Source organism: Ochotona princeps, chromosome 31, assembly GCF_030435755.1.
Source record: "Ochotona princeps isolate mOchPri1 chromosome 31, mOchPri1.hap1, whole genome shotgun sequence".
In the NCBI taxonomy this organism is placed as follows: Eukaryota; Metazoa; Chordata; class Mammalia; order Lagomorpha; family Ochotonidae; genus Ochotona; species Ochotona princeps.
In genome coordinates this window covers 9287065-9309770 of record NC_080862.1, presented here as the reverse complement: position 1 = coordinate 9309770, position 22706 = coordinate 9287065, and the positions used below count along the sequence as shown (strand labels likewise).

At 46.1% G+C, this 22706-nt stretch overlaps 1 protein-coding gene across 2 annotated transcripts in view; it reads left to right on the top strand.

Annotated features, from left to right (window-relative positions):
• Positions 1-319: 319 nt before the first annotated feature.
• RIC1 (RIC1 homolog, RAB6A GEF complex partner 1) overlaps positions 320-22706 on the top strand; it is an 87078-nt gene continuing 64691 nt past the window's right edge. The window contains exon 1 of one of the 2 annotated variants that reach the window (XM_058657317.1): positions 320-622. In XM_058657317.1, the coding sequence (XP_058513300.1) occupies positions 479-622 (144 nt within the window). In that variant the 5' untranslated portion in view covers positions 320-478. The remainder of the gene's footprint in view (positions 623-22706) is intronic. The other variant, XM_004591816.2, reaches the window with a different exon arrangement.

Sequence of the window (22706 nt, the reverse complement as noted above, 5' to 3'; positions counted from 1 at the left end):
GAGAAAACAGCGAAGTAGGGCGGAGAGAAAGCGGGAAGTCTCCCGAGGAGCGCGCACACGCGCACGCGCCCCAGCCCTCCCCGAGCCTGGACCCACGCGGCGCGGCGTGGTGACGCCCGCGCGGCCCGAGGAAGGGGCGTGGCCGGGGCGGGCTTCGGCGCTCCTCCCACACACTCTCCTCTCGGGTCCCGGACTCTGCCTCCTCCCCCGAGACCCGGCCCCGTCCGCTCGGGGCGAAGGCAGAGGAGGAGGAGGGACGGGACGGGGTTGCTTTCGTCGCGCGTCGTAGCTCGTGTCGCGTCGCGTCGCGTCGCGTCGGCCCGGCCTGGCCCAGGCCAGCGGGCAGATGCCCCGAGCCGGTGGCGGTGTGGTGGTGGTGGAGGAGGCAGGCGACTGGCCCCGGGGGCCGCTGACGAGGCCCGAAGGAGCCGGGGGCCGCTGAGGCGTCCCCGGCCGCGGTGGCCTGTGCGCGGGGATCATGTATTTCCTGAGCGGCTGGCCCAAGAGGCTGCTCTGCCCTCCGGGGAGCCCGGCCGAGGCGCCGTTCCACGTCCAGTCCGACCCGCAGAGGGCTTTCTTCGCCGTGCTGGCCCCGGCCCGCCTCAGCATCTGGTACAGCCGGGTAAGTCGAGAGCCTGCCTCGGGTCAGTGCTCCCCCCGGCTTCCCACCCTCCCCGGGCTCGTCCGGGACGCCCCCCAACTTCCCACCCCTGTCTCCTCCTCTTTGCACGGGTTTGACTGCAGGGACCCACCCCGCCGGGGCTCCCGGCACGTTTTCTCTCGGGCCCGGTGGATCTGGAGTTTCGGGGCTGCCTGCCTTGCCCGCCTGGATCGCCGGCCGCGCACCATGCAGCCCCCCACCACGCGCTCGGTCCCCCACCTTCTCCCGGTTCCTCCAGCATGCCTCGAGGAACGAAAACTTGCCACCACCAGTAGGCTGGTCGCTGCAGTGTCCTAACTACCCCCCACCACTCCCCGACTTACTAAAGGTCGTTGTTGAATTTTGTTTTTTTCCGGTGGGGGTGGAATGTTGGGCTTTATACCCGAGTTTTTAACAGGCCTTTGAGCACTTATTGCAATTCCTTATTTATTTTTTTAATGAAACATCTGGTGTTTGAATTGCCTGCTTCCCTTCCCGACTTTTCAAGCTTGGTCCCTCTTTCTGCTCGCTCTTTCCGGCCGTTTTCAGGGGCTGGTGGTGGGATGAGGAGGGGCGCAAGTCCCAAGTGGAATCTCTTCGCGCTACTCGCTGGTCAAACACCTGGAAATAATAAGAGTTGGAAAGCGAACGGGAGGGAGGGCCGCTGTGGCTTTTCAGGCTTAATAGCTTTTTTTTTTTTTAATTTAATGACCGTGTGCATGGGAAATAATTAGGAAAACAAGTGGAGGATTGGAAACTTCTTAACTCTGTGCAAGTGCTGCGGTAGTTGTATCGTCAGGGTGAAACTTTGTTTCAGAGCTAATTGGATCTAATCAGTATCACTTGTTCCTTGTTATATCCAGGTGATTGTAATCAGAAGGGTTAAGGGACTCCCCCCTCCCCATGTTACTACCCCTGGAATGCCTCGTTGATGCCTTTAATCTGCTGCTTGCAGAGCCTTGGTAAAACTGTGATAGGCTTTAGATGTTTGTTTGATCATCATGATTGGGTTTTTGGTTTTTTTGCCATGAAGTGTTGGCTGATCTAGTTTTCAGACACACATGTAGCAACAGGCTGTTAGATGTTACTACCACAGCTGACCTCGGCTGGATGCTTAGCTGCTGGTTTGTGTATACTGCGTATCAGCTCTTAAATACACCTTTATATGTATCTGCTGGTTACATAATTTTTAAGGCCTTGAAGTCTGTAAAACTGTTAACTTTAAAACACATGTCTCAGGAATAATCAGAACCTGAATTACACATTATGTTGAGGTTAGTCCATTATTTCTTCTGACTTTAAAGTCTGAAATTTTGTCTCACCTGTTCCGAAGGTATGCGTGAGTTAATGTTAGACAAAAGCAAACTGGAAGTGGGAATTTAATAGTTTGGAAGCCAGTAACGAATTCTTTTTCCCCCACAAAAATGACCCTAAAAATGTGCTTCACTCTTAGGGATGTTGTGAGTCTTAAGAATACCTACGATTTAGCTTTGGGGTTAGATGCTGTGTATGTCCTGGGCTTAACACACTCCGTAGTGCTTTCCTTCAGTTAGTCACTCTACACACAGCTCACTCCTTCCATGGTGATCAAGGGGACGCTGCTGTTGAGCGTCCGTGTCAGCAAAGACTAGATGCCTCCAGATGCTCAGAATGTAGTGAAACGCTGTAACACCTTAAGGAGACCTAAGATAGTGTAGATTTATCTGAGTGGCTAACTTTCCTTCTGAGCATTAACTGGATCGCTTGGCAAAGCAATCAGGTGTGAGCCAGGTGACTGGAAGGCCTAGGGCTGTAAGATCAGGTTGATGGGAAGCAGATGCCGGTCCACTCGTCCCTTCCTCGGATATGGCTTTTTTGATTTTTGTTTTTTCACTGGAAAGTTTTCATTTTTCTAGTGTCTCAACCTCTGGATACTTAATAATATAAAATTAAGGTTTACAGACTTCTGTAAAAAGTTGAAAAGACCTCTGGGTAAATTAAGGGGCATTCAGTTATATTCACATAATTTAGAGTGAATGAATTTGAAGTGTTTGCACTGAAAACTCGAGAGCTTTGATTTTGGAAATGTTACAGCTGCAAGTGATTTTATAGAATGAAGTTTGAAGATCTAAGGCATTTTGACAGTCAGAGACTGTAAGTTGCTTAGGGGCATTTGTGGGCATGGAGAGGAGACATGCTGAAAGATATAACAAGCTTGGCGGCTTGGACTATCATGGGGTAACTGAGTAAATGACGCTTAACATAGGAGGGTTGCATTTTTAAAAGAAAACTAGCCTTGGGGAAGGAGCATCCCATTAAGTCTGAACTGGTTGTTTCAGTGGAAAGTGTTGATTACTTACAAGACTGGAACTCTGAAGTCTGAACAGTGTATGTTTGTATTTTACGAGTCTTTAGTGAGCGCCTGTGTTCTCCTTGCTGTTACTGTCGTTTACCTGAAGTAGCTATTTGGCATTCCACTCTTTGAGAGTCCTCTCTCTCTCTGGAATTTTATCCTATCAAGTGCTGTGTAGACGTGTTTATGAACAAGAGTGTGTGCATTTTCACTCTTCTTTTTGCTGGAGATTCAGAAATAGAACATTCCAGCATGAAGTGTGAGGACCTGGCAGTTTCAGTGTGATGTATTGATGTAAGTTTGCTTTCCCTAGCTTTTAATCTTACTTCTGAGTTTTAAATCTTGAAGGGTATAGTGCTGACCATCCGCATATTTTGGACTCTTTAAAAGATTAAATATGTATACAAGCTAGATTGGGGTGGCAGATGTGCAACGTAACTTTTGGGACAGTTGATGTATATAGCTAGCCCAGGGTGTTATAAAAGCACTTGCAAATTTTTTTAAAAATTATTTTTATTGGAAAGACAGATACGGAGAGGAAGGTAGAAAAATCTTCAGTCCGCTGATTCACTCCCCAAGTGGCTGCATCAGCTAGAGCTGAGCCGATTGAAGTCGAGCTGGGAGCTTCTGCTGGGTCTCCCACGCAGGTGCAGGGTCCCAAGGCTTTGGGCCGTCCTCTCCTGCTTTCCCAGGCCGCAGGCAGGGAGCTGGATGGGAAGTGGAGCAGCCAGGACACAAACTGGCATCTATATGGGATGCCAACACTTGCACAGTGAAGATTTAGCCATTGAGCCACCATGCTGAGCCCATAGCTTTCAGTTTGAGGGTGAAGCTTCTATTTAAAACAGCTTAGGATTTATGAGTGACATAGGTGTTAGTGTGATAGGAATTGGGTTTTGCAATGTATCAGGGATCCCAGAATTACTCTTAATGTGCTATTCAACCGTGACTGTAAGTCTATGTACATATGTAAACATCAGCATGATTCCTTAGAATGCCATCTTTCTACTCACTGATGATTTCAGATATTTGAATTCCCTGCAGAAGTATTTTTGATCTGTTCAGAGTGTAACTAAGCAGCACATGCAAGGGATTAGAGGCATATTATGTGGAAAAGCACTCCAATCAGATGTTGTATTCACATGACAAATGAAAGCTTCAGCTATCGCTGTATGCATGTTGCTGATAAAAACTGAAATGAACAAAACGCTGAGCTTATGGAAAAAAAATTAGACCTTTTAGTAAGCCCATGTAGAAACTTATGCTCCTGTTGATGTGTGCTAATCATGGGGAAAAACAGCCAACAATGAGTTCCATGTCCAGAGAAGCAGGCTCAGGTATATGACTGTGTATGCTTGGGGAGGGCTTTTAATTTGTGCATGTTTTGGGCCTGACGCGATAGCGTAGTGGTTACAGTCCTTGCCTTGCGTGCACTGGGATCCCGTATGGGTGCCGGTTCTAATCCAGGCAACCCCACTTCCCATCCAGTTCCCTGCTAGTGACTTGGTAAAGCAGTGGAGGACGGCCCAAAGCCTTGGGACCCTGCACCTGCGTGGGAGACCCGAAAGAAGCTCCTGGCTCCTGGCTTTGGATCAGCTCAGCTCTGGCTGTTGCGGTCACTTGCATATGAGATTATATAATGTGTGCCTTTCTGTGGCTTATTTCCCTTTGCATAACATCCTCAAAGTTTATCCATGTTGCTGCACATAAGAGGCTTTCCATCTGTAAGAGCTGGAATAACAATTCCATTATGTGTGTGTGCGTATGTGTATGTATACACACACATATCCATACACACGTAATCCATATATAGGACACACATGTAACATTTTTAATAGTCAACTAAATTCTCTTTTTAAAGTATTTTTTTTTTTAAAGAAGGAAAAAGAGGGAGAGAGAAAGGTCTTGTATCCACTGGTTTTGCTCCCCAAATGGCTACAGTGGCTTAGTCTGAGCCAGAGTGAAGCCTGGAGCCAGCAGCCTCTTCCCTGCCTCCCACGTGAGTGGAGGGCCAAGCACTCGCATCACCCTTTGCTGGGTAGGTTAGGGAGCAGCTGCGACTCGGCCGATGCCCGTGTGGGAGGTAGGCACTGCGGCTTAGTTCGCTGCTCCACAGCACCAGCCCCAACATTATTATTTTTTAAAATTTGTTTATTTACATGAAAAGGCAGAGATCTCCAGTCTAACTGGTTCTCTTCTTGGACATGCGTGTTAACCAGTGGTCAGCCACACTAAAGCCCGGAGCTGGTAATCCTGCTGTGGGTGGGAAGGGCCACCATACAGACGCCGTCACCTGTTGCCTCCCAGGGTGTGTATCAGCAGGAAGGTGGATCCAGGAGTGTGGCTGAGACTTGAATCCAGGCACTGCAACATGGGATGTGAATATTTCATTTAAATTTTTTTTTATTTTTATACCATGCTGCTTACACTGCGCACCTGCTCACTAATTGTTTGCTTCTGTGTATATGAGTTACGGAGCGGGAAAGAGCTCTTCCACCCACTGATTCACTCCCGAAATGGCTACAGTGAACAAGCCTGGGTTAGGTCACAGCCACGAACTTCATCTAGGTCTCCTGGGCCTTCTTGGGTTGTTTTCCCAGGTACATTAGCATCTCCGACATGGAGCAGCTGGGACTCAACCTGGCACCTGTATGGACCGCCGGCAGCATCCTGCAGCTGCCCTTGGCCTTCTAGGCCAGACTCACGGTGCTCTCACACTCCTGGTCTGCGTGCGTTGGTTGTTCAGGGTGTGTTCATGTCTTGGCCCTTTTGACTAATGCTGCAGCATTGAAGGAGTGCAGAAACTCTGTGTTCCTCTGTTGTGGCTTTGCCGGATCAAATGCTGCTTCTATTTTTAGTTTAGTTGGTTTTTTAATCTCCATGATGTTTTCCCATAACAGCTATACCAGCTTACAGTGCCGCCGGTCGGGTCCTGGGGATCCCTTCTCGCCGCTTCCTCACGACACTGACTTGGTTTTGGTAACATCCATCCTCGCTTCACCTGCCCTCGTGTCGTGTTACGATTTTGATTGGCGTTTCTGTGCTGCTTGTGGTGTTGAGCACCTGCTGACCATCCCGGAGTCTGTGAAAGCACAGGCCTTTCCCTGCTCTTTCGTTGGGTTGTTTGCCTTGTCTTGGAGTTGCGTGAGTTCTTTACATGCTTTGGATGTTATTCCCCATCAGGTATACAGTTTGCGGGTGTTTTCCCAGGTCCGTAGTTTCCGTTGTGTGGATTGCTCATTTGCTGTGTAGTAGCTTTACTCCAGTGTAGTCTTGTGTGTTTCTGCTGTTGTGGCCTGTGCTCGTGCTGTCATCCACACGAGTGAATGGCGAGGAGCTTGCCTCGGTGGTTGTCGGTTTTTTTTCATACAACAGAGTTTTTATTTTTAGAGGCTTATTTATTTGAGAGGCAGTTACAAGCGAGAGAGGGTTAGACCTGTTAGCCACTGGTTCACTTCCCCAAAGCCTCTGTGGCATCACTATGGAATGCTGGGCTTGTAGGCTGCTGCCTAGCTGCTTACACTCCAGTGCGGCCCCACAGTGAAGTTCTCACTACATCGTGAGGTAGTTTTTGTGTGTGGTGCATGGCAGGGCTCTGCTTTTATTTTACACTGTGGATTGAAAAGGCCATCTTTCCTCATTGTACATTCTTGGAAACTGTCAAAGGTTAGTTGACTGTGCATGTGTGGGTTTATTTCTGGGCTCCTTTCTCTATTTTGTTGGTTTATGCTTTATTTCTATGGTTTTTTTTTTAAGATTTATTTTTATTGGAAAGGCATATCTACAGAGAGGAGAGACACAGGAGAAAGATCTTCCATCTCCTGGTTCACTGCCCAGGTAGCTGCAACAGTCGGAGGTGAGCTGACTGAAAGCCAGGAGCCAGGACCTTCTTCTGGGTCTCCCACACAGGTGCAGAGTCTCAAGGCTTTGGGCCGCCCATTGCTGCTTTACCAGGCCACAGGCAGGAAGGGGGAGAGCGTGGGATGCCCCAGGCCAGGGGGTCCAGGACTGCCACTTTTGTGGATGAGAGGACCGGTTGTTCTAACACATGGAGGGACTCCTTGGACCCTGGCTTACACAGCTTCCCCTGGATCCCCCCAGTCTGCACAGAACCCCACTGTTTGAGGAACACCAGGAGTGTCTGCCCTTGGTCATGCTGCAGTCAGCATTGTGTTGGGAACTCATGCTGCTGCTAGGTCCTGTTGATTTGCAGGCAGCCTTGGGTGTTCATGGCTTCTGCCTGGATGTGTTCTGAAATAGGCAGCCAGTCCTCTCTGGAACAAACTGTCTTATCCTCCCAACAAATACATAGGATGAGAGCCGACTTTGCAGTGAGAGCATTTCCAAGACGAGCAAGTCGGAGAGGTCTGTCGGCCTGCTTGGCTTGCAGGTTGTCCCCCAACAAAAATTGGGGTGCTTTTCTTACATTGTTTTTAGATAGTTAATGCATAGAACAGCATCTAATATTTTTGTTTTATTTATTTTAAAATTTTCATCTACCTGAAGCAGCAACAATGAAAAAGAGACACAGATCTTCCATCCACTGGGTCTCTTCCCCCCAGCAGCAAGGGCCGGGGCCAAAAGCCAGGAATTCCTCCTGCATTGGTGGCAGGGGCCGTCATCTTCTGCTTCCCAGGGTGCACTAGGGGGAGAGCAGGTGCCAGGACTCTGCTGTGCTTAATCCAGGATATGACATTCCCCAGAAGAGCCTCCCCAGCTGGACTCCCCCCCCCACCCCCCGCCACTGGCTTTTGTGTTTGGCAACTAAACTGTCTTGTCCTAACAGGCTTGGGTTTTGGTGGAATCTTCAAAGTTTTCCATAGTGTATAAGTTTTGCAGTCATGCTTTATTTTTTCTGAACAATGTGTAGCTTCCTCTAGAGCGAAGACTTTTGTTGTTGTTGCTGGAAAGGCAGATGTACAGAGAGGAGGATCTCCGTCCAATGGTTTATTCTCTAAGTGGCTGCAAAGGCTGGAGCTGAACCCTTCTGAAACCAGGAGCCAGAAACTTCTTCCAGGTCTCCCATGCGGGTGCAGCGTCCCAAAGCTTTGGGTTGTCCTCAACTGCTTTCCCAGGCCACAAGCAGGGAGCTGGATGGGAAGCGGGGCTGCCGGGATTAGAACCTGTGCCCATATGGGATCCTGGCACGCTCAAGGCAAGGACATTAGCCATTACACTATGGCACCAGGCCCAGAGACTGTTCTTACTGTCTTATCCATATTAAGATATTAGCATAATCATTTATAATTACTTAAGTGAGGCTATCATATTACATATAAATGTTTAGTAATTAAGATATTTTAAAATGTTGACATCTAATAAAAATAGAACAGAATTGCCACTTAAATAAGAATACTTCAGAAAGTTAATAAAAAATGAAAACTAAATAACAGTAAAAGATGTTTGTTTGGTGCAGACAGTGTTGGCAATCCCTGCATACTTTTTGCAGAGTTCCTATTTTACGTGGACTTTTTGTACGTGTCTCATTTAAGTGAAGGCAAATGCAGTACAGTTCTGTCACACACAGTCCAGATTGTCACAGAGGACAGTCTGTGATAAAGGGGTCTCCTTTACGGAAGGCTGCATATCGTTTACAGTTGATAACCCTTGATAGCTACTGGTAATCAGTATTCTGCATGGAGACCAGCTTTGCTTTTCTAGCACTGAGAACAGCGTCCCTTGTCCTCTAGTTCCGTCTGTTTGCTGCTCTTGCCCCGGAGTTGTACTCCAGTGCACGTTGCAGCACGTTCTCATCCGTTGACCTGTCACTGTGCCTGGACCAGTGCTGCCATGGCCACGGAGCGGCATCTGCTTGAGGGCGCGTTCACAAGTGGGCTGCTGGGGTCATAGCGCTAGCGTGCATTGCTCCGTGTATTGGAGTTCCCTTTGCTGCACATCCTTGCCAAGTTTTGTCTAATAACCACTGGAATTGGCATGAAATGGATTTCTTTGTAGTTTTGTTTCTGGTGGCCAATAAAATTAAGCATTTTTCATGCATTTACGGTTTCTTTTAAGAAATATCCAGGTCGTTTTGTCTGGTTTTTGGTTCTTTACATACCCATAGCAGCAATGCTTAGTAACAGCAGCTTGTAAAGATTTTCTCCCACCGTCTCTCCACTGTTATCTCCTTTGTTGTGCTTTTTGTGCCTTTGCTTTGCAAGCTTCACCCTGCAAAAATGTTCATCTTGAAGTGTTTTCACCTTTTTCTTCTAGCGGTTTCAGGTCTTATACTGATCCACTTTGAGGTAATTTTGCATATGGTCAGAAATATGGACAAAGTCCCAGTCTTCTGTTGGTATCAAGTTGTCCCAGCACCATTTTTTGAATTTTTTTTAAAAAGATTTATTTGTGTGTGTGTGTGTGTGTGTTTATTGGAAAGGCAGATATCCAGAGAGGAGGAGAGACAGAGAGGAAGATCTTCCATCCGATGATTCACTCCCCAAGCGGCCACAAGGCTGGAGCTGAACCAATCCAAAGCCAGGAGCCAGGAGCTCTTCCAGGTTTCCCAGGCAGGTCCCAAGGCTTTGGGCCATCCTAGACTGCTTTCCCAGGCCACAAGCAGAGAGCTGGATGTGAAGCGAGGCCACTGGGATTAGAACCAGCGCCCACACGGGATCCCGGCGTGTGCAAGGCGAGGACTTTAACCACTATGCTATCGCGCCGGGTCCAGATTTATCTATTTTTATTGGAAAGCTAGATCCACAGAGAGGACAGAGAGAGAACGATCTTCCACCTGCTGATTCACTTCCCAAGTGGCCGCAATGGCCAGAGCTAAGCTGATCTAAAACCAGGAGCCAGGAGCTGCTTCTGGGTCCCCCATGCAGGTGCAAGTTCGCAAAGATTTGGGCTGTCCTCTGCTGCTTTACGAAGCCACAGGCAGGTAGCTGGATGGGAAGTGGAGTAGCCAGAATGTGAACCAGTGCCCACATGAGATCCTGGCACATACCAGGCAAGGATTTCAGCCACCAGGCTGCCGCGCTGGGCCCTGAAGGGGTTCTTTCTTTGCTGCATGTTTTTTGTGTCCTTGTCAAGAACTAGTTGCCTGCAAATACCTGACTTTGTTTCTGTAATCTCTGCTCTGTTGATCTGTTGCATGTTTTTATGTTAGCACCATGCTGTTACTGTAGGTCAACTTTGTTCTTTTTATTTTTAAAGATAGTTCTTACTGTTCAGGATCTTTTGTGCTTCTGTATAAATTTTAAATTTTTCTTCCAACTTCTGTGAAGAATGTATTTTGATGGAGATCACACTGCATCTGTAGATTATTTTAGGTAGTGTAGTAAATTAATTCTCTTAGTCCTTCTGATTCCTTAACACAGAAGGTCTTCCCATTTTTTTCTCACATCTTTAGTTTTCTCATCGATAATCTGTGATTTAGATATTTTATTCTGCTTGTAGTCTTTCAGAAGGAAATTGCGTTCATGATTGTTTTCATTTTATCTGAAATGAGTGACATAGACCTTCATCTTCTGGTTCATTCTCCGATGCCTACAGCATCCAGGACAGGCCCAGGCTGGCCTCAGGGGCCTGGACCCCTGGATCTCCCTGGTAGGTGGCAGGACAGGCCCAGGCTGGCCTCAGGGGCTTGGACCCCTAGCTCTCCCTGGTAGGTGGCAGAGACTCAAGGTCTGTGTCGCCATGTACTGTCTGGAGTGCATGTTGGCAGGAGCCTTAAGCAAAAATGGAGAAGCAGGCACTCTGTAGGCACTTTGATAGGGGGTGTGAGCAGCCCGGGTGGCAACTCAACCACTGCACTGCTTGCCTTGCCCTGTGTGTTAAGTTGGTACCCCCTTCACTGAACTCAGTTAGCAGTTCTAATAGGCTGCTGAAGGCCAGCGTGGCACAGTGGGTTAATCTGCCTGCAACATTGGTATTCCACAGGGTTGCTGATGAGAGTCCCAGGTGCTCCACTTACAGCCCAGCTCTTGCTATTGCACTGGGCTAACCAAAGCTGGGTGCCAGGAGCCTCTTCCAGGTCTCCAATGTCTTTGGGCCATCCTCCGCTGCTTTTTTTGGGCCATAAGCAGAGAGCTGGATGGGAAGTAGAGCAGCCAAGACAGGAACTGGTACCCATATGGGATGCTGGCACCACCAGGTGGAGGATTAGCACGCTAAGCCACAGTGTCCACCCCTCTGATCTTTATTCTAATTTTTGGTTTGGTTTTGTTCAATGTGCATGGGTTCACAGCTAAGGTGCTTTGCCTCAAGGCTCAGATGAAACTGGAATTGGGGATTATTGGTGGCTTGAGTCAAGATTTTGAATTTTGTGGAAGGGCAATTTGTTGAACATGAGAAGGACATGTGTATGGGGAGCCAGGAACAGAATGTTAGGCTTCAAACAGGATTTGGTCTGCCAACTTAGGCAGATTAGTTTAGGCCTCAGTTTCTTAGGCTAACAGTTAATGTTAATGACTGATGGATAAGGATGGAGGCCGGATCCAGTTACGGTGTCAGAAGGTGGGGCTTTTGGAATCTAAGTGGACTAGCTGTATCAGGGAACGAGGGCAGAGCGTGGTGATGTTGTAAGGTGAGAGTTTATACTTCAGGAGCAAAGCATATATGGAGTGGTAGGTTAGAGACTGGGACACGTGACAGCGAGAGGCTCTTAGTCTGGGCTCAGAGTTTGTTGTCAAGAGTCTGACGGACAGCCCCCTCAAGGGAGAGAGCCTGGGACCACTTGCACACAGGGGTGACTACGAAAGGGAAATGGCCACCTGGTCTATGCAGCACTGGGGTGTCTACTTTGATACATGACGTACAGGGGAGCAGGTAAGGCAGCAGGTGTCATTGCGCTGGAGAAAAGGCCGCAGCTTCAGCTTGGGCAGCTGGGTTCAGCACAGGGCGCCTCGGCTAGAGATAAGGAAGCGACTTCAGCGGGGTTGTCAGCAGAGCTCAAACTGGAGTCATTCCTGTTCTCTGTAGCCCAGCTGTATGTTCTGCTCAGCCTAGCAAAGAGCCTGCTCCTTATCTTTCTCTGCCTTCTGACTCACCGTGTGATACTATGCCATTCTCTGGCCTGAGCCAGGGGACCATCTGATCCTGGAATGTGGCCTGCCAAAGCGTAAACCAAAAACCAGCAGTCCTCGACTGCTTTCCCAGGCCACAAGCAGGGAGCTGGACGGGAAGCAGGGCTGCCAGGATTAGAACCAGCGCACATATGGAATCCCAGCACGTGCAAGGTGAGGACTGGGATCCCATGTGGGTACTGGTTCATGTCCTGTTTGCCTCTCTTCCCATCCAGCTCCCTGCTTGTGGCCTAGGAAAGCAGTGGTGGACAGCCCAGGGCCTTGGGACCCTGCAACTGTGTGGGAGACCTGGAAGAGACTCCTGGCTCCTGGCTTTGGATCAGTTCAGTTTCGGCCATTGCAGCCACTTGGGGAATGAACTAGAAGATGGAAGATCATCTTCTCTCTGTAAATCTTTCCAATTAAAAAAAAAAAAGCTTAAAAAAGAATTGGTTTGCTATCATTTTATTGAGGAGGATTTTCCCTCATGTGTGCGGTGATTTGTAGTTTGGTTGTGGTATCTTGGCAGTGGTACCAGGGTGATGCTGGTCTCGCAGGATGAAGTAAGAAGTGTTCGTCCTGGGTTGTTTTTAAGATTTCTTTTTTATGTGAGAGGCAGATTTACAGAGAAAGAGATTCAATGCTCTGGTTCACACCACAGATGGCTGCAGTTGCCACAGCCAGGCCCAAGTATTTGAGCCATCCTTGGCTGCTCTGCCAGACCATAGGCAGGGAGCTGGATGGGAAGTGGCGCAGTTGGGACTTGAACCAGTGCCTAGTGAGAACCCTGGCACAGCAGGTGGAGGGTTATCCTTTGACCCACCATGTTGGCCCCTTTTGGAGCAGCTTTAAAGGGCTGCTGGTAATTTAAATGGTAGAGGTCACCAATAAAATCGCTGGTTTTGGCATTTCTTTGCTGAAAAGTAGCAGTTACTGATTCAGTCTGCTTCCTAGTTAGAAATCTCGGTTTTCTGTTTTGTTTTTTGCAGTCTTGGGAAGATATAAATTGCTACACATTTGTCCATTTTATCTTTTTTATACAACTTGTTAGTGTGCTTTTTTTTTTACATAGTACTGTTTTGATTGTTTGATTTCTGTAAAGTCAGTAGTTTTTCTGTCTGTCTTTAGTTATTTGAGCCTTTTCTTTGTGTCCCTAGTCATTTCCTCTTTTAGCTTTGGGTTTTGGTTGTTCTTTTTATACTTCAGTAAAGTATAAATTAACATTGTTGACTAGGAGTTTTTCTTTTTAAACCTTTTTAGAGCTGCACAGTCCCTCCTTCTAGTGCTCTGTCGCATCCCTTACATGCTGGTAGGCGTTTGATTTGCCTCAGGATGTTTTCCAATCCCCTTTCGACTTACTCGTTAAGAATATGTCCTATAGGTATTCATATATTTTTGAATTTTACAATTTTCTTTCTCCTATTGATTTGCAGTTTCATTTCAATGTAATTGAAGAATTTCAGTATGGTTCTGTTAATTGAGAGTTTGTACATTTGAGGAAAGTGTATATGCTGTTTTTGTTGGGCAGAGAAATTTGTGTTTACTTGGTCCGCTTCATCCATAAAGTTACTCAAATTCTTGGGTTGCATTTTGATCTTCTGTGTGCTTTTTTTGTCCTCCAGCTACCCCTGTGAGTGTTATTGTCATGGGTGTTACATCTTTATTTGTGTATGTTGTAAATTGAAGTAGGCAGTTGAATGTAGTTTCTGGAAAATGCTGTTTTATAAAGTAACATAATGAAGAATTATGGAGGGAAAGATAGGGTATTTATTCAGTGTTTTCTGTTTCTGTGCATGTTGTTTTCTTTGAGTTGGGGCTGCCTTTAATGTCAGAAGTCCCCGAGACTGCCACCTGACTGAATGTTTTGCTGCAACTAGAGACTCCATCAGGCAGTGATGGGACCCCTCGCGCAGCCCAGGTTCCCTTGGAGTGAACAAAGCTCTGAGCTGGTAGGGCTCTCAGGCCTGCTCCATGAACTGCTTCCCGCCCTCTTTAACATTATTTACTTTGCTCTTGAGGGTTTTCATGAATAGTCTTGGAATGCAAGTTTGCTAGTGACAAATTGTCTCTTATCTTTGCCTATCCAGGAATGTCTTTGCTTTGCTATAATTGTTTTCAAGTGGTAATTTGTGTGTATCAGCGTTTTGAATGCCTCCACCACCTCTGGGGCCTGTTGTTGCGGATAAGAAGTCAGATATGGTTTTGTTCTTTTACTGTGTTTTCAGCATTTTCTTGTTTTTGGTTTTAAGTTTGTTGTGTATGTATCTGTGTAATATGTATGTAGATGTTTTCCTGTGTGGTTTTTGCTATGATTGTGGATCTGTGGTTTAATATTTGTCACCCAAGTGAGGGTTTTTGCGGCCATTATTCCTTCAAATATTTTGTTTCCTGTCCTCTCTCTTGGAATTCTGAGATACTCTTCACTCATTCTTTTGCTGTGTTCTTTAGATTGGATAAATTATTGAAGTATTTTTGTTTCTTGATTCCTTTTCTCCAGAAAGAAATCACCTCGCAGAGAGGGTGTTTTCTAGGACTTTTGTAGCAGGAGAGAGGAGCAACAGGAGGGGGTAGCAGAGGGTGGCAGGAGGGAGGGCTCTTCCTGCTCAATTGAGAGGGCTCACCTCCTTCATGCCGTGGGCTCAAAGGCCCAGCTTAGATGATTTCTTCTCCCCATGAACACTGTATTGCAAGAGAAGCGGTCCTGGAGTGTCCTGTCTCAGCTTCACTGTGCTGGTCGGGCAACTCTGGCTCATCCCTGGCTGGGAGTGGAGTTGGAAGCTTCAGGGGGCACCCCGGGAGGGGCAGGTTGGTGGGGAACACAGTCTGGCATGAGAAATATCGCTTGGCTTTGTGATGATCTTTGCTGTCTTTTCTGTTGGTTTTCTGTTTGTGTTCCCCTCGCCCCGCCGGCTGGGGGCGCCTCTCCTTTGCCTTTCCTTTGAGGAGTCTTCCAGCTCTGTGCAATGGCAGCTTTGCCCTCTGTGGAACTCTGGCTTGTGAAAAGGTTGCACAGTGTCAGATCAGAAAAGTTCCAACTACTCCTTATCCTTCTAGTTGAAATGAGCACAAATGAAAGAGTCTTAGAAAGTTTGAGAGCAGAATAAACATGGCACTGGAGGAGTCAGGAAGTCTTTCTACAGAGCCAGTCAGTCATTGCCACCTCCACCTCTGCTGATGTCTGGAACATTCCAGTAGCAGGAAGCAGCGCAGCACGCTCCTCTGAATGGTTTCACGTCCTCTTGAACGCTCTTCAAAGCTTTTTCACTGATTCTTTCTGGTGCTTGTTGACTGTTGAGCCCATGCCAGTATTTAGCCTTAGGTGGAACATCCCTCCCACGTCGGGCTGCATCGTCAGGCATCCTGATTCTGGGGCCCTGCGTGCTGTGGTTGCTGCTGGCCTCACACTCCACGGGCTGGCCTCCATCTGAAGGACTTGCCCCTGGACACCACCTCTCCACCCCAGCACCACCTGGAGCAGCACCAGGGTGTATTTCCTGTGTCCCACTGCCAGTTAGGGGTTTGACTCCCTGTTCATTCACTGTTAAAGAAATCCCCCATGTACTCTTTCATCTGCGGTTTTGAAATTGATGTCTAACCTATCAGTGAAATTTTTACTTTAGTTATTCTACTTTTAAGCTCCAAAATTTCTCATAGTAGTCTTTTTTTTTTTTTCTAAATACAGCTTGTACTTCCTACAGTTCCATACTTACCAAGTCATTATCCTGTTTTCCTTGGATGCTTTCATTTCTTTAGCATCTTTGTCATTTACTGTCTTGAATCATTTGTCTGCAACTCTGGGCTCACTCAGAAATAGATTCTTTTTTGAGTCTGGGTCACAATTTCTCTTTGTGTATCTTCTAACTTTTCACTCATAACTTGGTATTTTGTAATATTTATAAAATTTTATAAACTTGTATATTTTTAACAATTATGCATTTTTTGCTTTTTTTTTGTTTTAGTGAATTTCTGGACTTAATTTGCAAACTCCGGTATGTTTGCTGCATTTTACAGCTACTGACAAGCATCTCTTCATTATTTCAGCTTTTATCCTGATTTGTGAGGTTTCAGCTCTGTGTATCTTAGTGATCAGTCAGTTATTTTTCAGGTGTCATGTTAAGCCAGCAAGACTCTTGTCTTGCTTTGATTAATCTGTGTCTGGGTTTGGGATTGTATATAAAGTTAGGCATTTTTAAAATATTTTTGTTTTTATTTGAAAGGTAGAGTTACAGAGAGGAGAGAGAGGTAGAGATAGACACAGAGCTTCCACTGCTGGTTCACTCCCCAAATAGCTGCAGGAGCTGGGGCTAGGCTAGTCCAAAAGCAGGAGCATCTTCTGGGTCTCCTCCGTGAGTTAGGCCCTCCTCTGCTGCCTTCCCGAGCCGTTTGCAGGGATCAGAGTCAGAAGTAGAGCCTCTGGAACTCAAACTGGTGCCCATATAGGATGCTAGCACTTCATGCAGAGGCTTAACGTGCTGTGGCACAGCATCAGCCACAAGCAGTTATGTCTGCCATAGCTTTGACTTTCTGTTAGATCCTCTGTTACTTCTTTGCACGTTGTCTCCCAATGAGTTGCTGTGTACTGTATGTGAAGCCTGGCCTTTCCTTGTTTTTATCTGTGCATCCACTTTGCAGCCTCCCTGTCAGATAGGAATCATTCAGGTTCTTTGCCTCCCAGGGAGGGAAGCAAGTGTGGAGAACTTACCTGTTCTCTCTCTGGCTCTCTGGTTTTTCAGGCTTTCGCTGTGAAATGGCTAGTATGTGGGCATGCTGCTTGCCCAAAACAAATCTGCAACCTCTGACTGCTAGCACTGTAAGCTTTCCCTGCTTACTTGCTGGTGAGTTTGCTGTATTTACTGACAGTGCTTTGCCATGTGGATACTTTATTTTGGGTGGTTTTTTTTTTTTTGAGATTTGTTTTTATATATTTGAAAGGCATAGAGAGAGGGAGAGATAGCACGAGAGCCTCCATTAACTGGCTCATCCCCAAATGTTTGCAACTGTCAGCACTGGTCCAAGCTGAAGCCAAGAGCCCGGGTTCTTCCTGGTGGCTGCAGGGGCCATCCTCCGCTGCCTTCCCAGGCACATTAACCGGGAGCTGGATCAGAAATGGAGCAGCCAGGGTACAAAGTGAAGCCCTCAAGGGATGCTGGCATCACAGGTTGCAGCTTTATCCGCTGTGCCACAGTGCTGAGCACAGTGAAAATTTAACCTGTTTCACTTTGGCTCAATTGCCAGATATTGGAGATCTTTCTGACACTTCCGTTCAGTTTTGTGGGTTTTTTTTTTTTTTTAAGATTTTTGTAAATTGAAAAGGCAGATCAGATTTTCAGAGAGGAGAGACAGAAGATTTTCACTCCACTGGTTCGGTCACTCACTCCCTTAGTGGCTGCAACAGCCAGAGCTGAACTGATCCAAAGCCAGGAGCCAGGAGTCTATTCCAGGTCTCCCACATGAGTGCAGGGTCCCAAGGCTTTAGGCCGTCCTCTACTCCTTTCCCATGCCATAAGCAGGGAGCTGGATGGGAAGTGGAGCAACCGGGGCGTGAACCCGTGTTCATATGGGGTTCCAGTGTGTGTAAAGGCAAGCTGTTTTAGCCACTGAGTCACCACATTGGGCCCTGAAATTGTGTTTTGGGGGAAGTAATTTTCTGATGTCTTCAATTCTTTCATTGCTTGAAGTCTTTGCTATATAACTTTTGTTAAGTTATTCTGAATCTAAAAGGCTGTAATTTAGTGAACTTGGCTAGTTGGGTTGTAATTTTTAATTGAACATTTAAAAGAAATAATTACTTAGTTTGTCCCTTGGAAGAAGATTATACTTGCTGATGTAATTCTGCTAGAAACTTTTTTTATTATACATCATTAAGTTCTCATCATCACCTTGAAAAGTTAGTCTCTTTCTTCTGTGTGTGTGTGTGTGTGTGTGTGTGTGTGTGTGTGTGTGTGTGTGTGTGAAGTGTTCTATTTGAAAGGCAGAGGTACAGAGAGCAGGGAGAAAGCACTCCCATGTTGTTGATTCACGCCCACAAACGGGGCTGGAGCTGGACTGGTCAGGAGTCGGGAGCTTTTCCTGGGGCTCCACTGTTTGCTTCCAGAGGCCCAGGCACAGGGCCTTCCCCACTGCTTTCCCAGGCCCCAGGCAGGGAGCCGGGTGGGCAGTGAGGCGGCTGGGACAGGAATTGGTGTCCATGTGGCCTATCAGCTCCTCAGGCAGAGGCTTTACCTGCATCACAGTGCTGCCCCTGAACGGTTAGTGATAATTCTGGTTTTTTCCAAGAAGGAAAGTGAAGCGTAAGTAAAACTATGACCTGGTGGGCATTGGTTAGTCACTGTCTGTTCTGCTGAAATTTATACTTGATCCACAAGCAAATTTTGTGGAGACTGAACCCATACTGTCTCCCACAGAAGCAAGAACAGTAAACTGAAACAATTTGATAGGTGTTTCAACTGATTCTGATTAAAAGGGGGAGTAGTCAAATTAGTTTATTCACAATTAAAAATTATTTTTCACAGATTCATTCTTTAATAAATGACCTCTGAATTGTTAGCACAGTACCTATAATCTTATCATGAACTGTGCCATTGTTATTTTAACTTAGAACATTTCTCTTGGTGCAGGCCTTTGGTCCGGGGGTTAAGGTGCTGTTTGGGACACCCACTTCCGGTTTGAGTGCCTGGATTCCTGCTGATGCGCATGCCTGGCGATCAGCAGGTGAGAATGCCTGGGAGTAGCTGGGTTTCACTACATGTGGAAGTTGCCTGGCTTGAGTTCCAGGGTCTTGGCCTGTTTCTGGCTGTTTTGGGTATTTGAAGAGTTAACCAGTGGGGGGGGGAAGTAGTCATCCATGTCTCTCTCATTGTCGCTTTCTCTTTGCACCATTTAAAAAAGAAAAATTCAAACTTTTAAAAAGAATACTTCTCTTCCATTTATATACATTTTGTTTTATCAGTGAGGTTACTGAGGCACAAAGATGGTTGTTGCTAAGTCTGAGTTTTGCCATTCTTAAGTTCAGTTATATTGAGAGGAAACAAAATATTGAGAATATAACATGTGAGAAAAGTAATGGGGCCTGGCACTGTAGCCTAGCAGCTGAAGTCCTCACTTTGGACGCACCAGGATCCCATATGGGCACCGGTTCTAATCCTGGCAGCTCCACTTCCCATCCAGCTCCCTGCTTGTGGCCTGGGAAAGCAGACAAGGACTGCCCAAAGCCTTGGGCCCCTGCACCTACGTGGGAGACCCAGAAGAGTTTCCTGGCTCCTGGCTTTGGATCGGCTCAGCTCTGGCCATTGCGGCTGCTTGGGGAGTGAATCAATGGATGGAAGATCTTCCTCTCTGTCTCTCCTCCTGTCTATATATCTGACTTTGTGATAAAAATAAATAAATCTTTAAAAAAAATGAAGAGGAGTAATGAAACATGGTTAGCTGTTTCGAACTAGGATAACGTAATTTTTCTGCTATGTTGTTCAGTTGTTTTTATTAGGACCAAGGCTTTGGTCTGTCAGGTAAAGCTACTGCCTGCAGTGCCTCATTGCATGTGGTGCTGATTTAAGTCCCTGCTATTCCACTTCCAGTCCAGCTGCCCTACTCATCTAGTGGACAGTGGAAGGTGGCCCAAGCACCCGGCCCTGCACCCACAGGGGAGACTGGCTCAGCCACTGCCTTGGCGCCATCAGGGAGTGAAGAGGAGGAAGACTGTGATCTCTCTTTGTTAACTCTGCTTTTCAAGTAAATAAATTTTTTTTAATATTTATTCATTAATTACATTGTATTACATGACACAATTTCATAGGTACTGGGATTCCCCCCCTTTACCCCAAACCCCTCCCCCATCATGAATTCCTTCACCTTGATGCATAACCACAGCTCAAGTTCCGTTGAGATTCCCTAATTAAAAGCTCACACCATACAGAGTCCAGCATCCCACTTATCCAGTTCAAGTTCAACGGTAAATAAATCTTTTAAAAAAATGTTTTTAGTTTTCTGCACTTAGAAAATTTAGTAGTCTAAGTTTTCTGTTTCTTTAACTGTAACTTAAAATTTTAAACTGATTTTTAATTTCTTGAAATCTGTAATATGTAGTGTAGGAGATAACAGAACTCTGAGCTGTCTGGTACTCTGCATGGTTTTGGTGTACACACATGCCATGTGTCCTAGAGTCTTCGTCATTGGTGGTATTATATACTGTGGAGATATGTTGGTTCTGTGACTCAGAATTGACACTTTGTAACTAGGAAATTGAACTTGATTCTTTGTCTAGTTATATACATACTTTGAATGTATATAGAATGCTTCTCTAAAGAGCCAGTACTGTCTTTCTTGTCCAGCTTTATAGTCTTGTAAATATAATTTGCTTGTTTGACGTTTAAGCAGTCAGCATTATTTTCTTTATAAAAACTTACTTGAAGAACACCCGAATATCACCACAGAGATCCAACAGTTGTTGAGATGGGAATAAAATATTCCTCAAATATTCATTTCATATAGGAGAGATAGAAAATAACCAAATCTCATTGACTAGCTTCCTTCTTAGATTTATTCACTTTTATTTAAAGATTTACAGAGAGAAGCAGAGAGAAGGATCTTCCGTTTGCTGGTTCACTTCCCAAATGGCCCCAGTGACTGGAGCTGAGCTGACCTGAAGCCGGGAGCCAGGAGCCTTTTCTGGCTGCAGTGTCCCAAGGACTTGAGCATTCCTCCAGTGCTTTCTCAGGCCACAGCAGGGAGCTGGATGGGAAGCAGAACAGCTGGAACACAAACACCCACATGGGATGCCAGCGCTTGCAGGTGGCGGGTTAGTGTGTGGAGCCATAATGCCATCTCCTAGCGCCAGGACCCTTTGGAAAAAGCAGGAGTTTGGTTAGTGATTATACTGATGCACTATAATTGGTAGAGACTACTTGATGCTGATAAAACGACCATGTATCTGCTTTCTAAGTATGAGGTGCAGGGGAAATTAGATATTACAAAGATAGTAAATAATGGTTTTTCAACAACATTTCAATCTCAAATTCAAACTTAAGAGTCTGTGTGTGTGTGTGTGTGTGTGTGTGTGTGTGTGTGTGTGTGTGTGTATATATATAATGTATTTTAAGATTTCTACAGAGAAGGGGAACAGGGTGATCTTCCATCCGCCAGTTCACTTCCCAAATGGCTGTAACGGCCAGAGCTGAGTTGATCTGAAGCCAGGAGCTTCTGGGTCTCCCACACGGGTGCAGGGGCCCAAGGACTCGGGCCACCCTCCACTGCTTTCCCAGGCCATAAGGAGAGAGCTGGATCCTAAGTGGAGTGGCAGGACATGAAGTGGTACCCAGAGGGGATGCAAACGCCACAGTGATAAGTTCACACACTCGGTGCTCTCCTTGCAATGCACATCTTAACTCCAGCCATGGACTTACTATTGAAGCCTTGGAACAGAATATATTTTGAAGTTGGTAACTGTGGTTTAAAAATAGACAATAGGTTTGTGTAAGCATTTCTCTAAAGAGACTATGCAGATGGCCAGTAAACATGTGAAAACTATTCAGCTCCATGAATCATTTGACAAAGTGAATCAAAACCAGAAGATAAACGGATTTTTCAGAAAGCTACTGGAGGAGACTGCGTTTGCAGTGTGCGCGGTTAGAGGCCTAGCTGCTCTGCTCCCAGCCCAGCTGGCGTTAGGTGGCCTGGGCCCCTGCTGTGTGGGTGAAGCTCCAGCCGTTGCGGCTGTCATTGCTGGCATATGACAGATCAGTTGGTCTTTCTGTCTGATTTTCAAATAAATAAATCGATCATGAAACAGCTATGCCTGGATTTGAAAACTTTTTTGCACTAAAGCTCATCCTTCAATTCTATTTTCCCACAAACTTTTGGAAACATCTTAGCATGGCATTCTGATGACTATAATTTAAAAAGAAAAGGAAAAAAAAAACCAGTGACGAATGTTGGCAAGGATATGAAAGAAGTTGAGGCTCTTGCACTGTGAGTGGGAGCGCACAGCTGCACAGCTGCAGTGGTAACTATTTGATGGTTCCTTACAAAGTTAAACAGACTGATATGGCTAGCAATTGTAGCTGTATACCCAAAAGCATGTCAGACACTGTTCAAACAAAGACTTAAAGGTAAAGGAGCAGCCATGGCAATACTCAGTAGTCACAGTAGCCCAAGGTGGAAGCAGTGCCTGTCAGCAGTGAATGCAAAAACATAGAGTGTATGCAAGGACATAATATCAAAGTCATAAAAAGAATCAAGTGGGCCCAATGCAGTACCCTAGTGGCTAAAGTCCTCGCCTTGCACACGCCAGGTCCCATATGGGTGCTGGTTCATGTCCTAGCTGCTCTACTTCCAGCTCCCTGCTTGAGGCCTGGGAAGGCAGTAGAGGATAGCCCAAAGCCTTGGAACCCTGCAGTAGTGTGGGAGACGCAGAAGAAGCTCCTGGCTTCAGGTTTGCTCCGGCCATTACAGACACTTGGGGAGTGAACCAACAGATGGAAGCTCTTTGTCTCTCTCTCTCTCCTCTCTGTAAATCTGACTTTTGAATTAAAAAAAAAGAAAAAGGAATTAAGCGTTGATACATGCCAACATTGGGTTAAACTGCAAACTGTTATGCCAAGTAAAAGAGCACAGACACAAGACCCCATATCTTCAAAAAAATTTTTTTTATGTTTTTTTCTTTATTCTAATTATTATTCTTTTTTCTTATTTTCTTTTTTTTATACATTTTTTTAAATTCATTAATAACATTGTA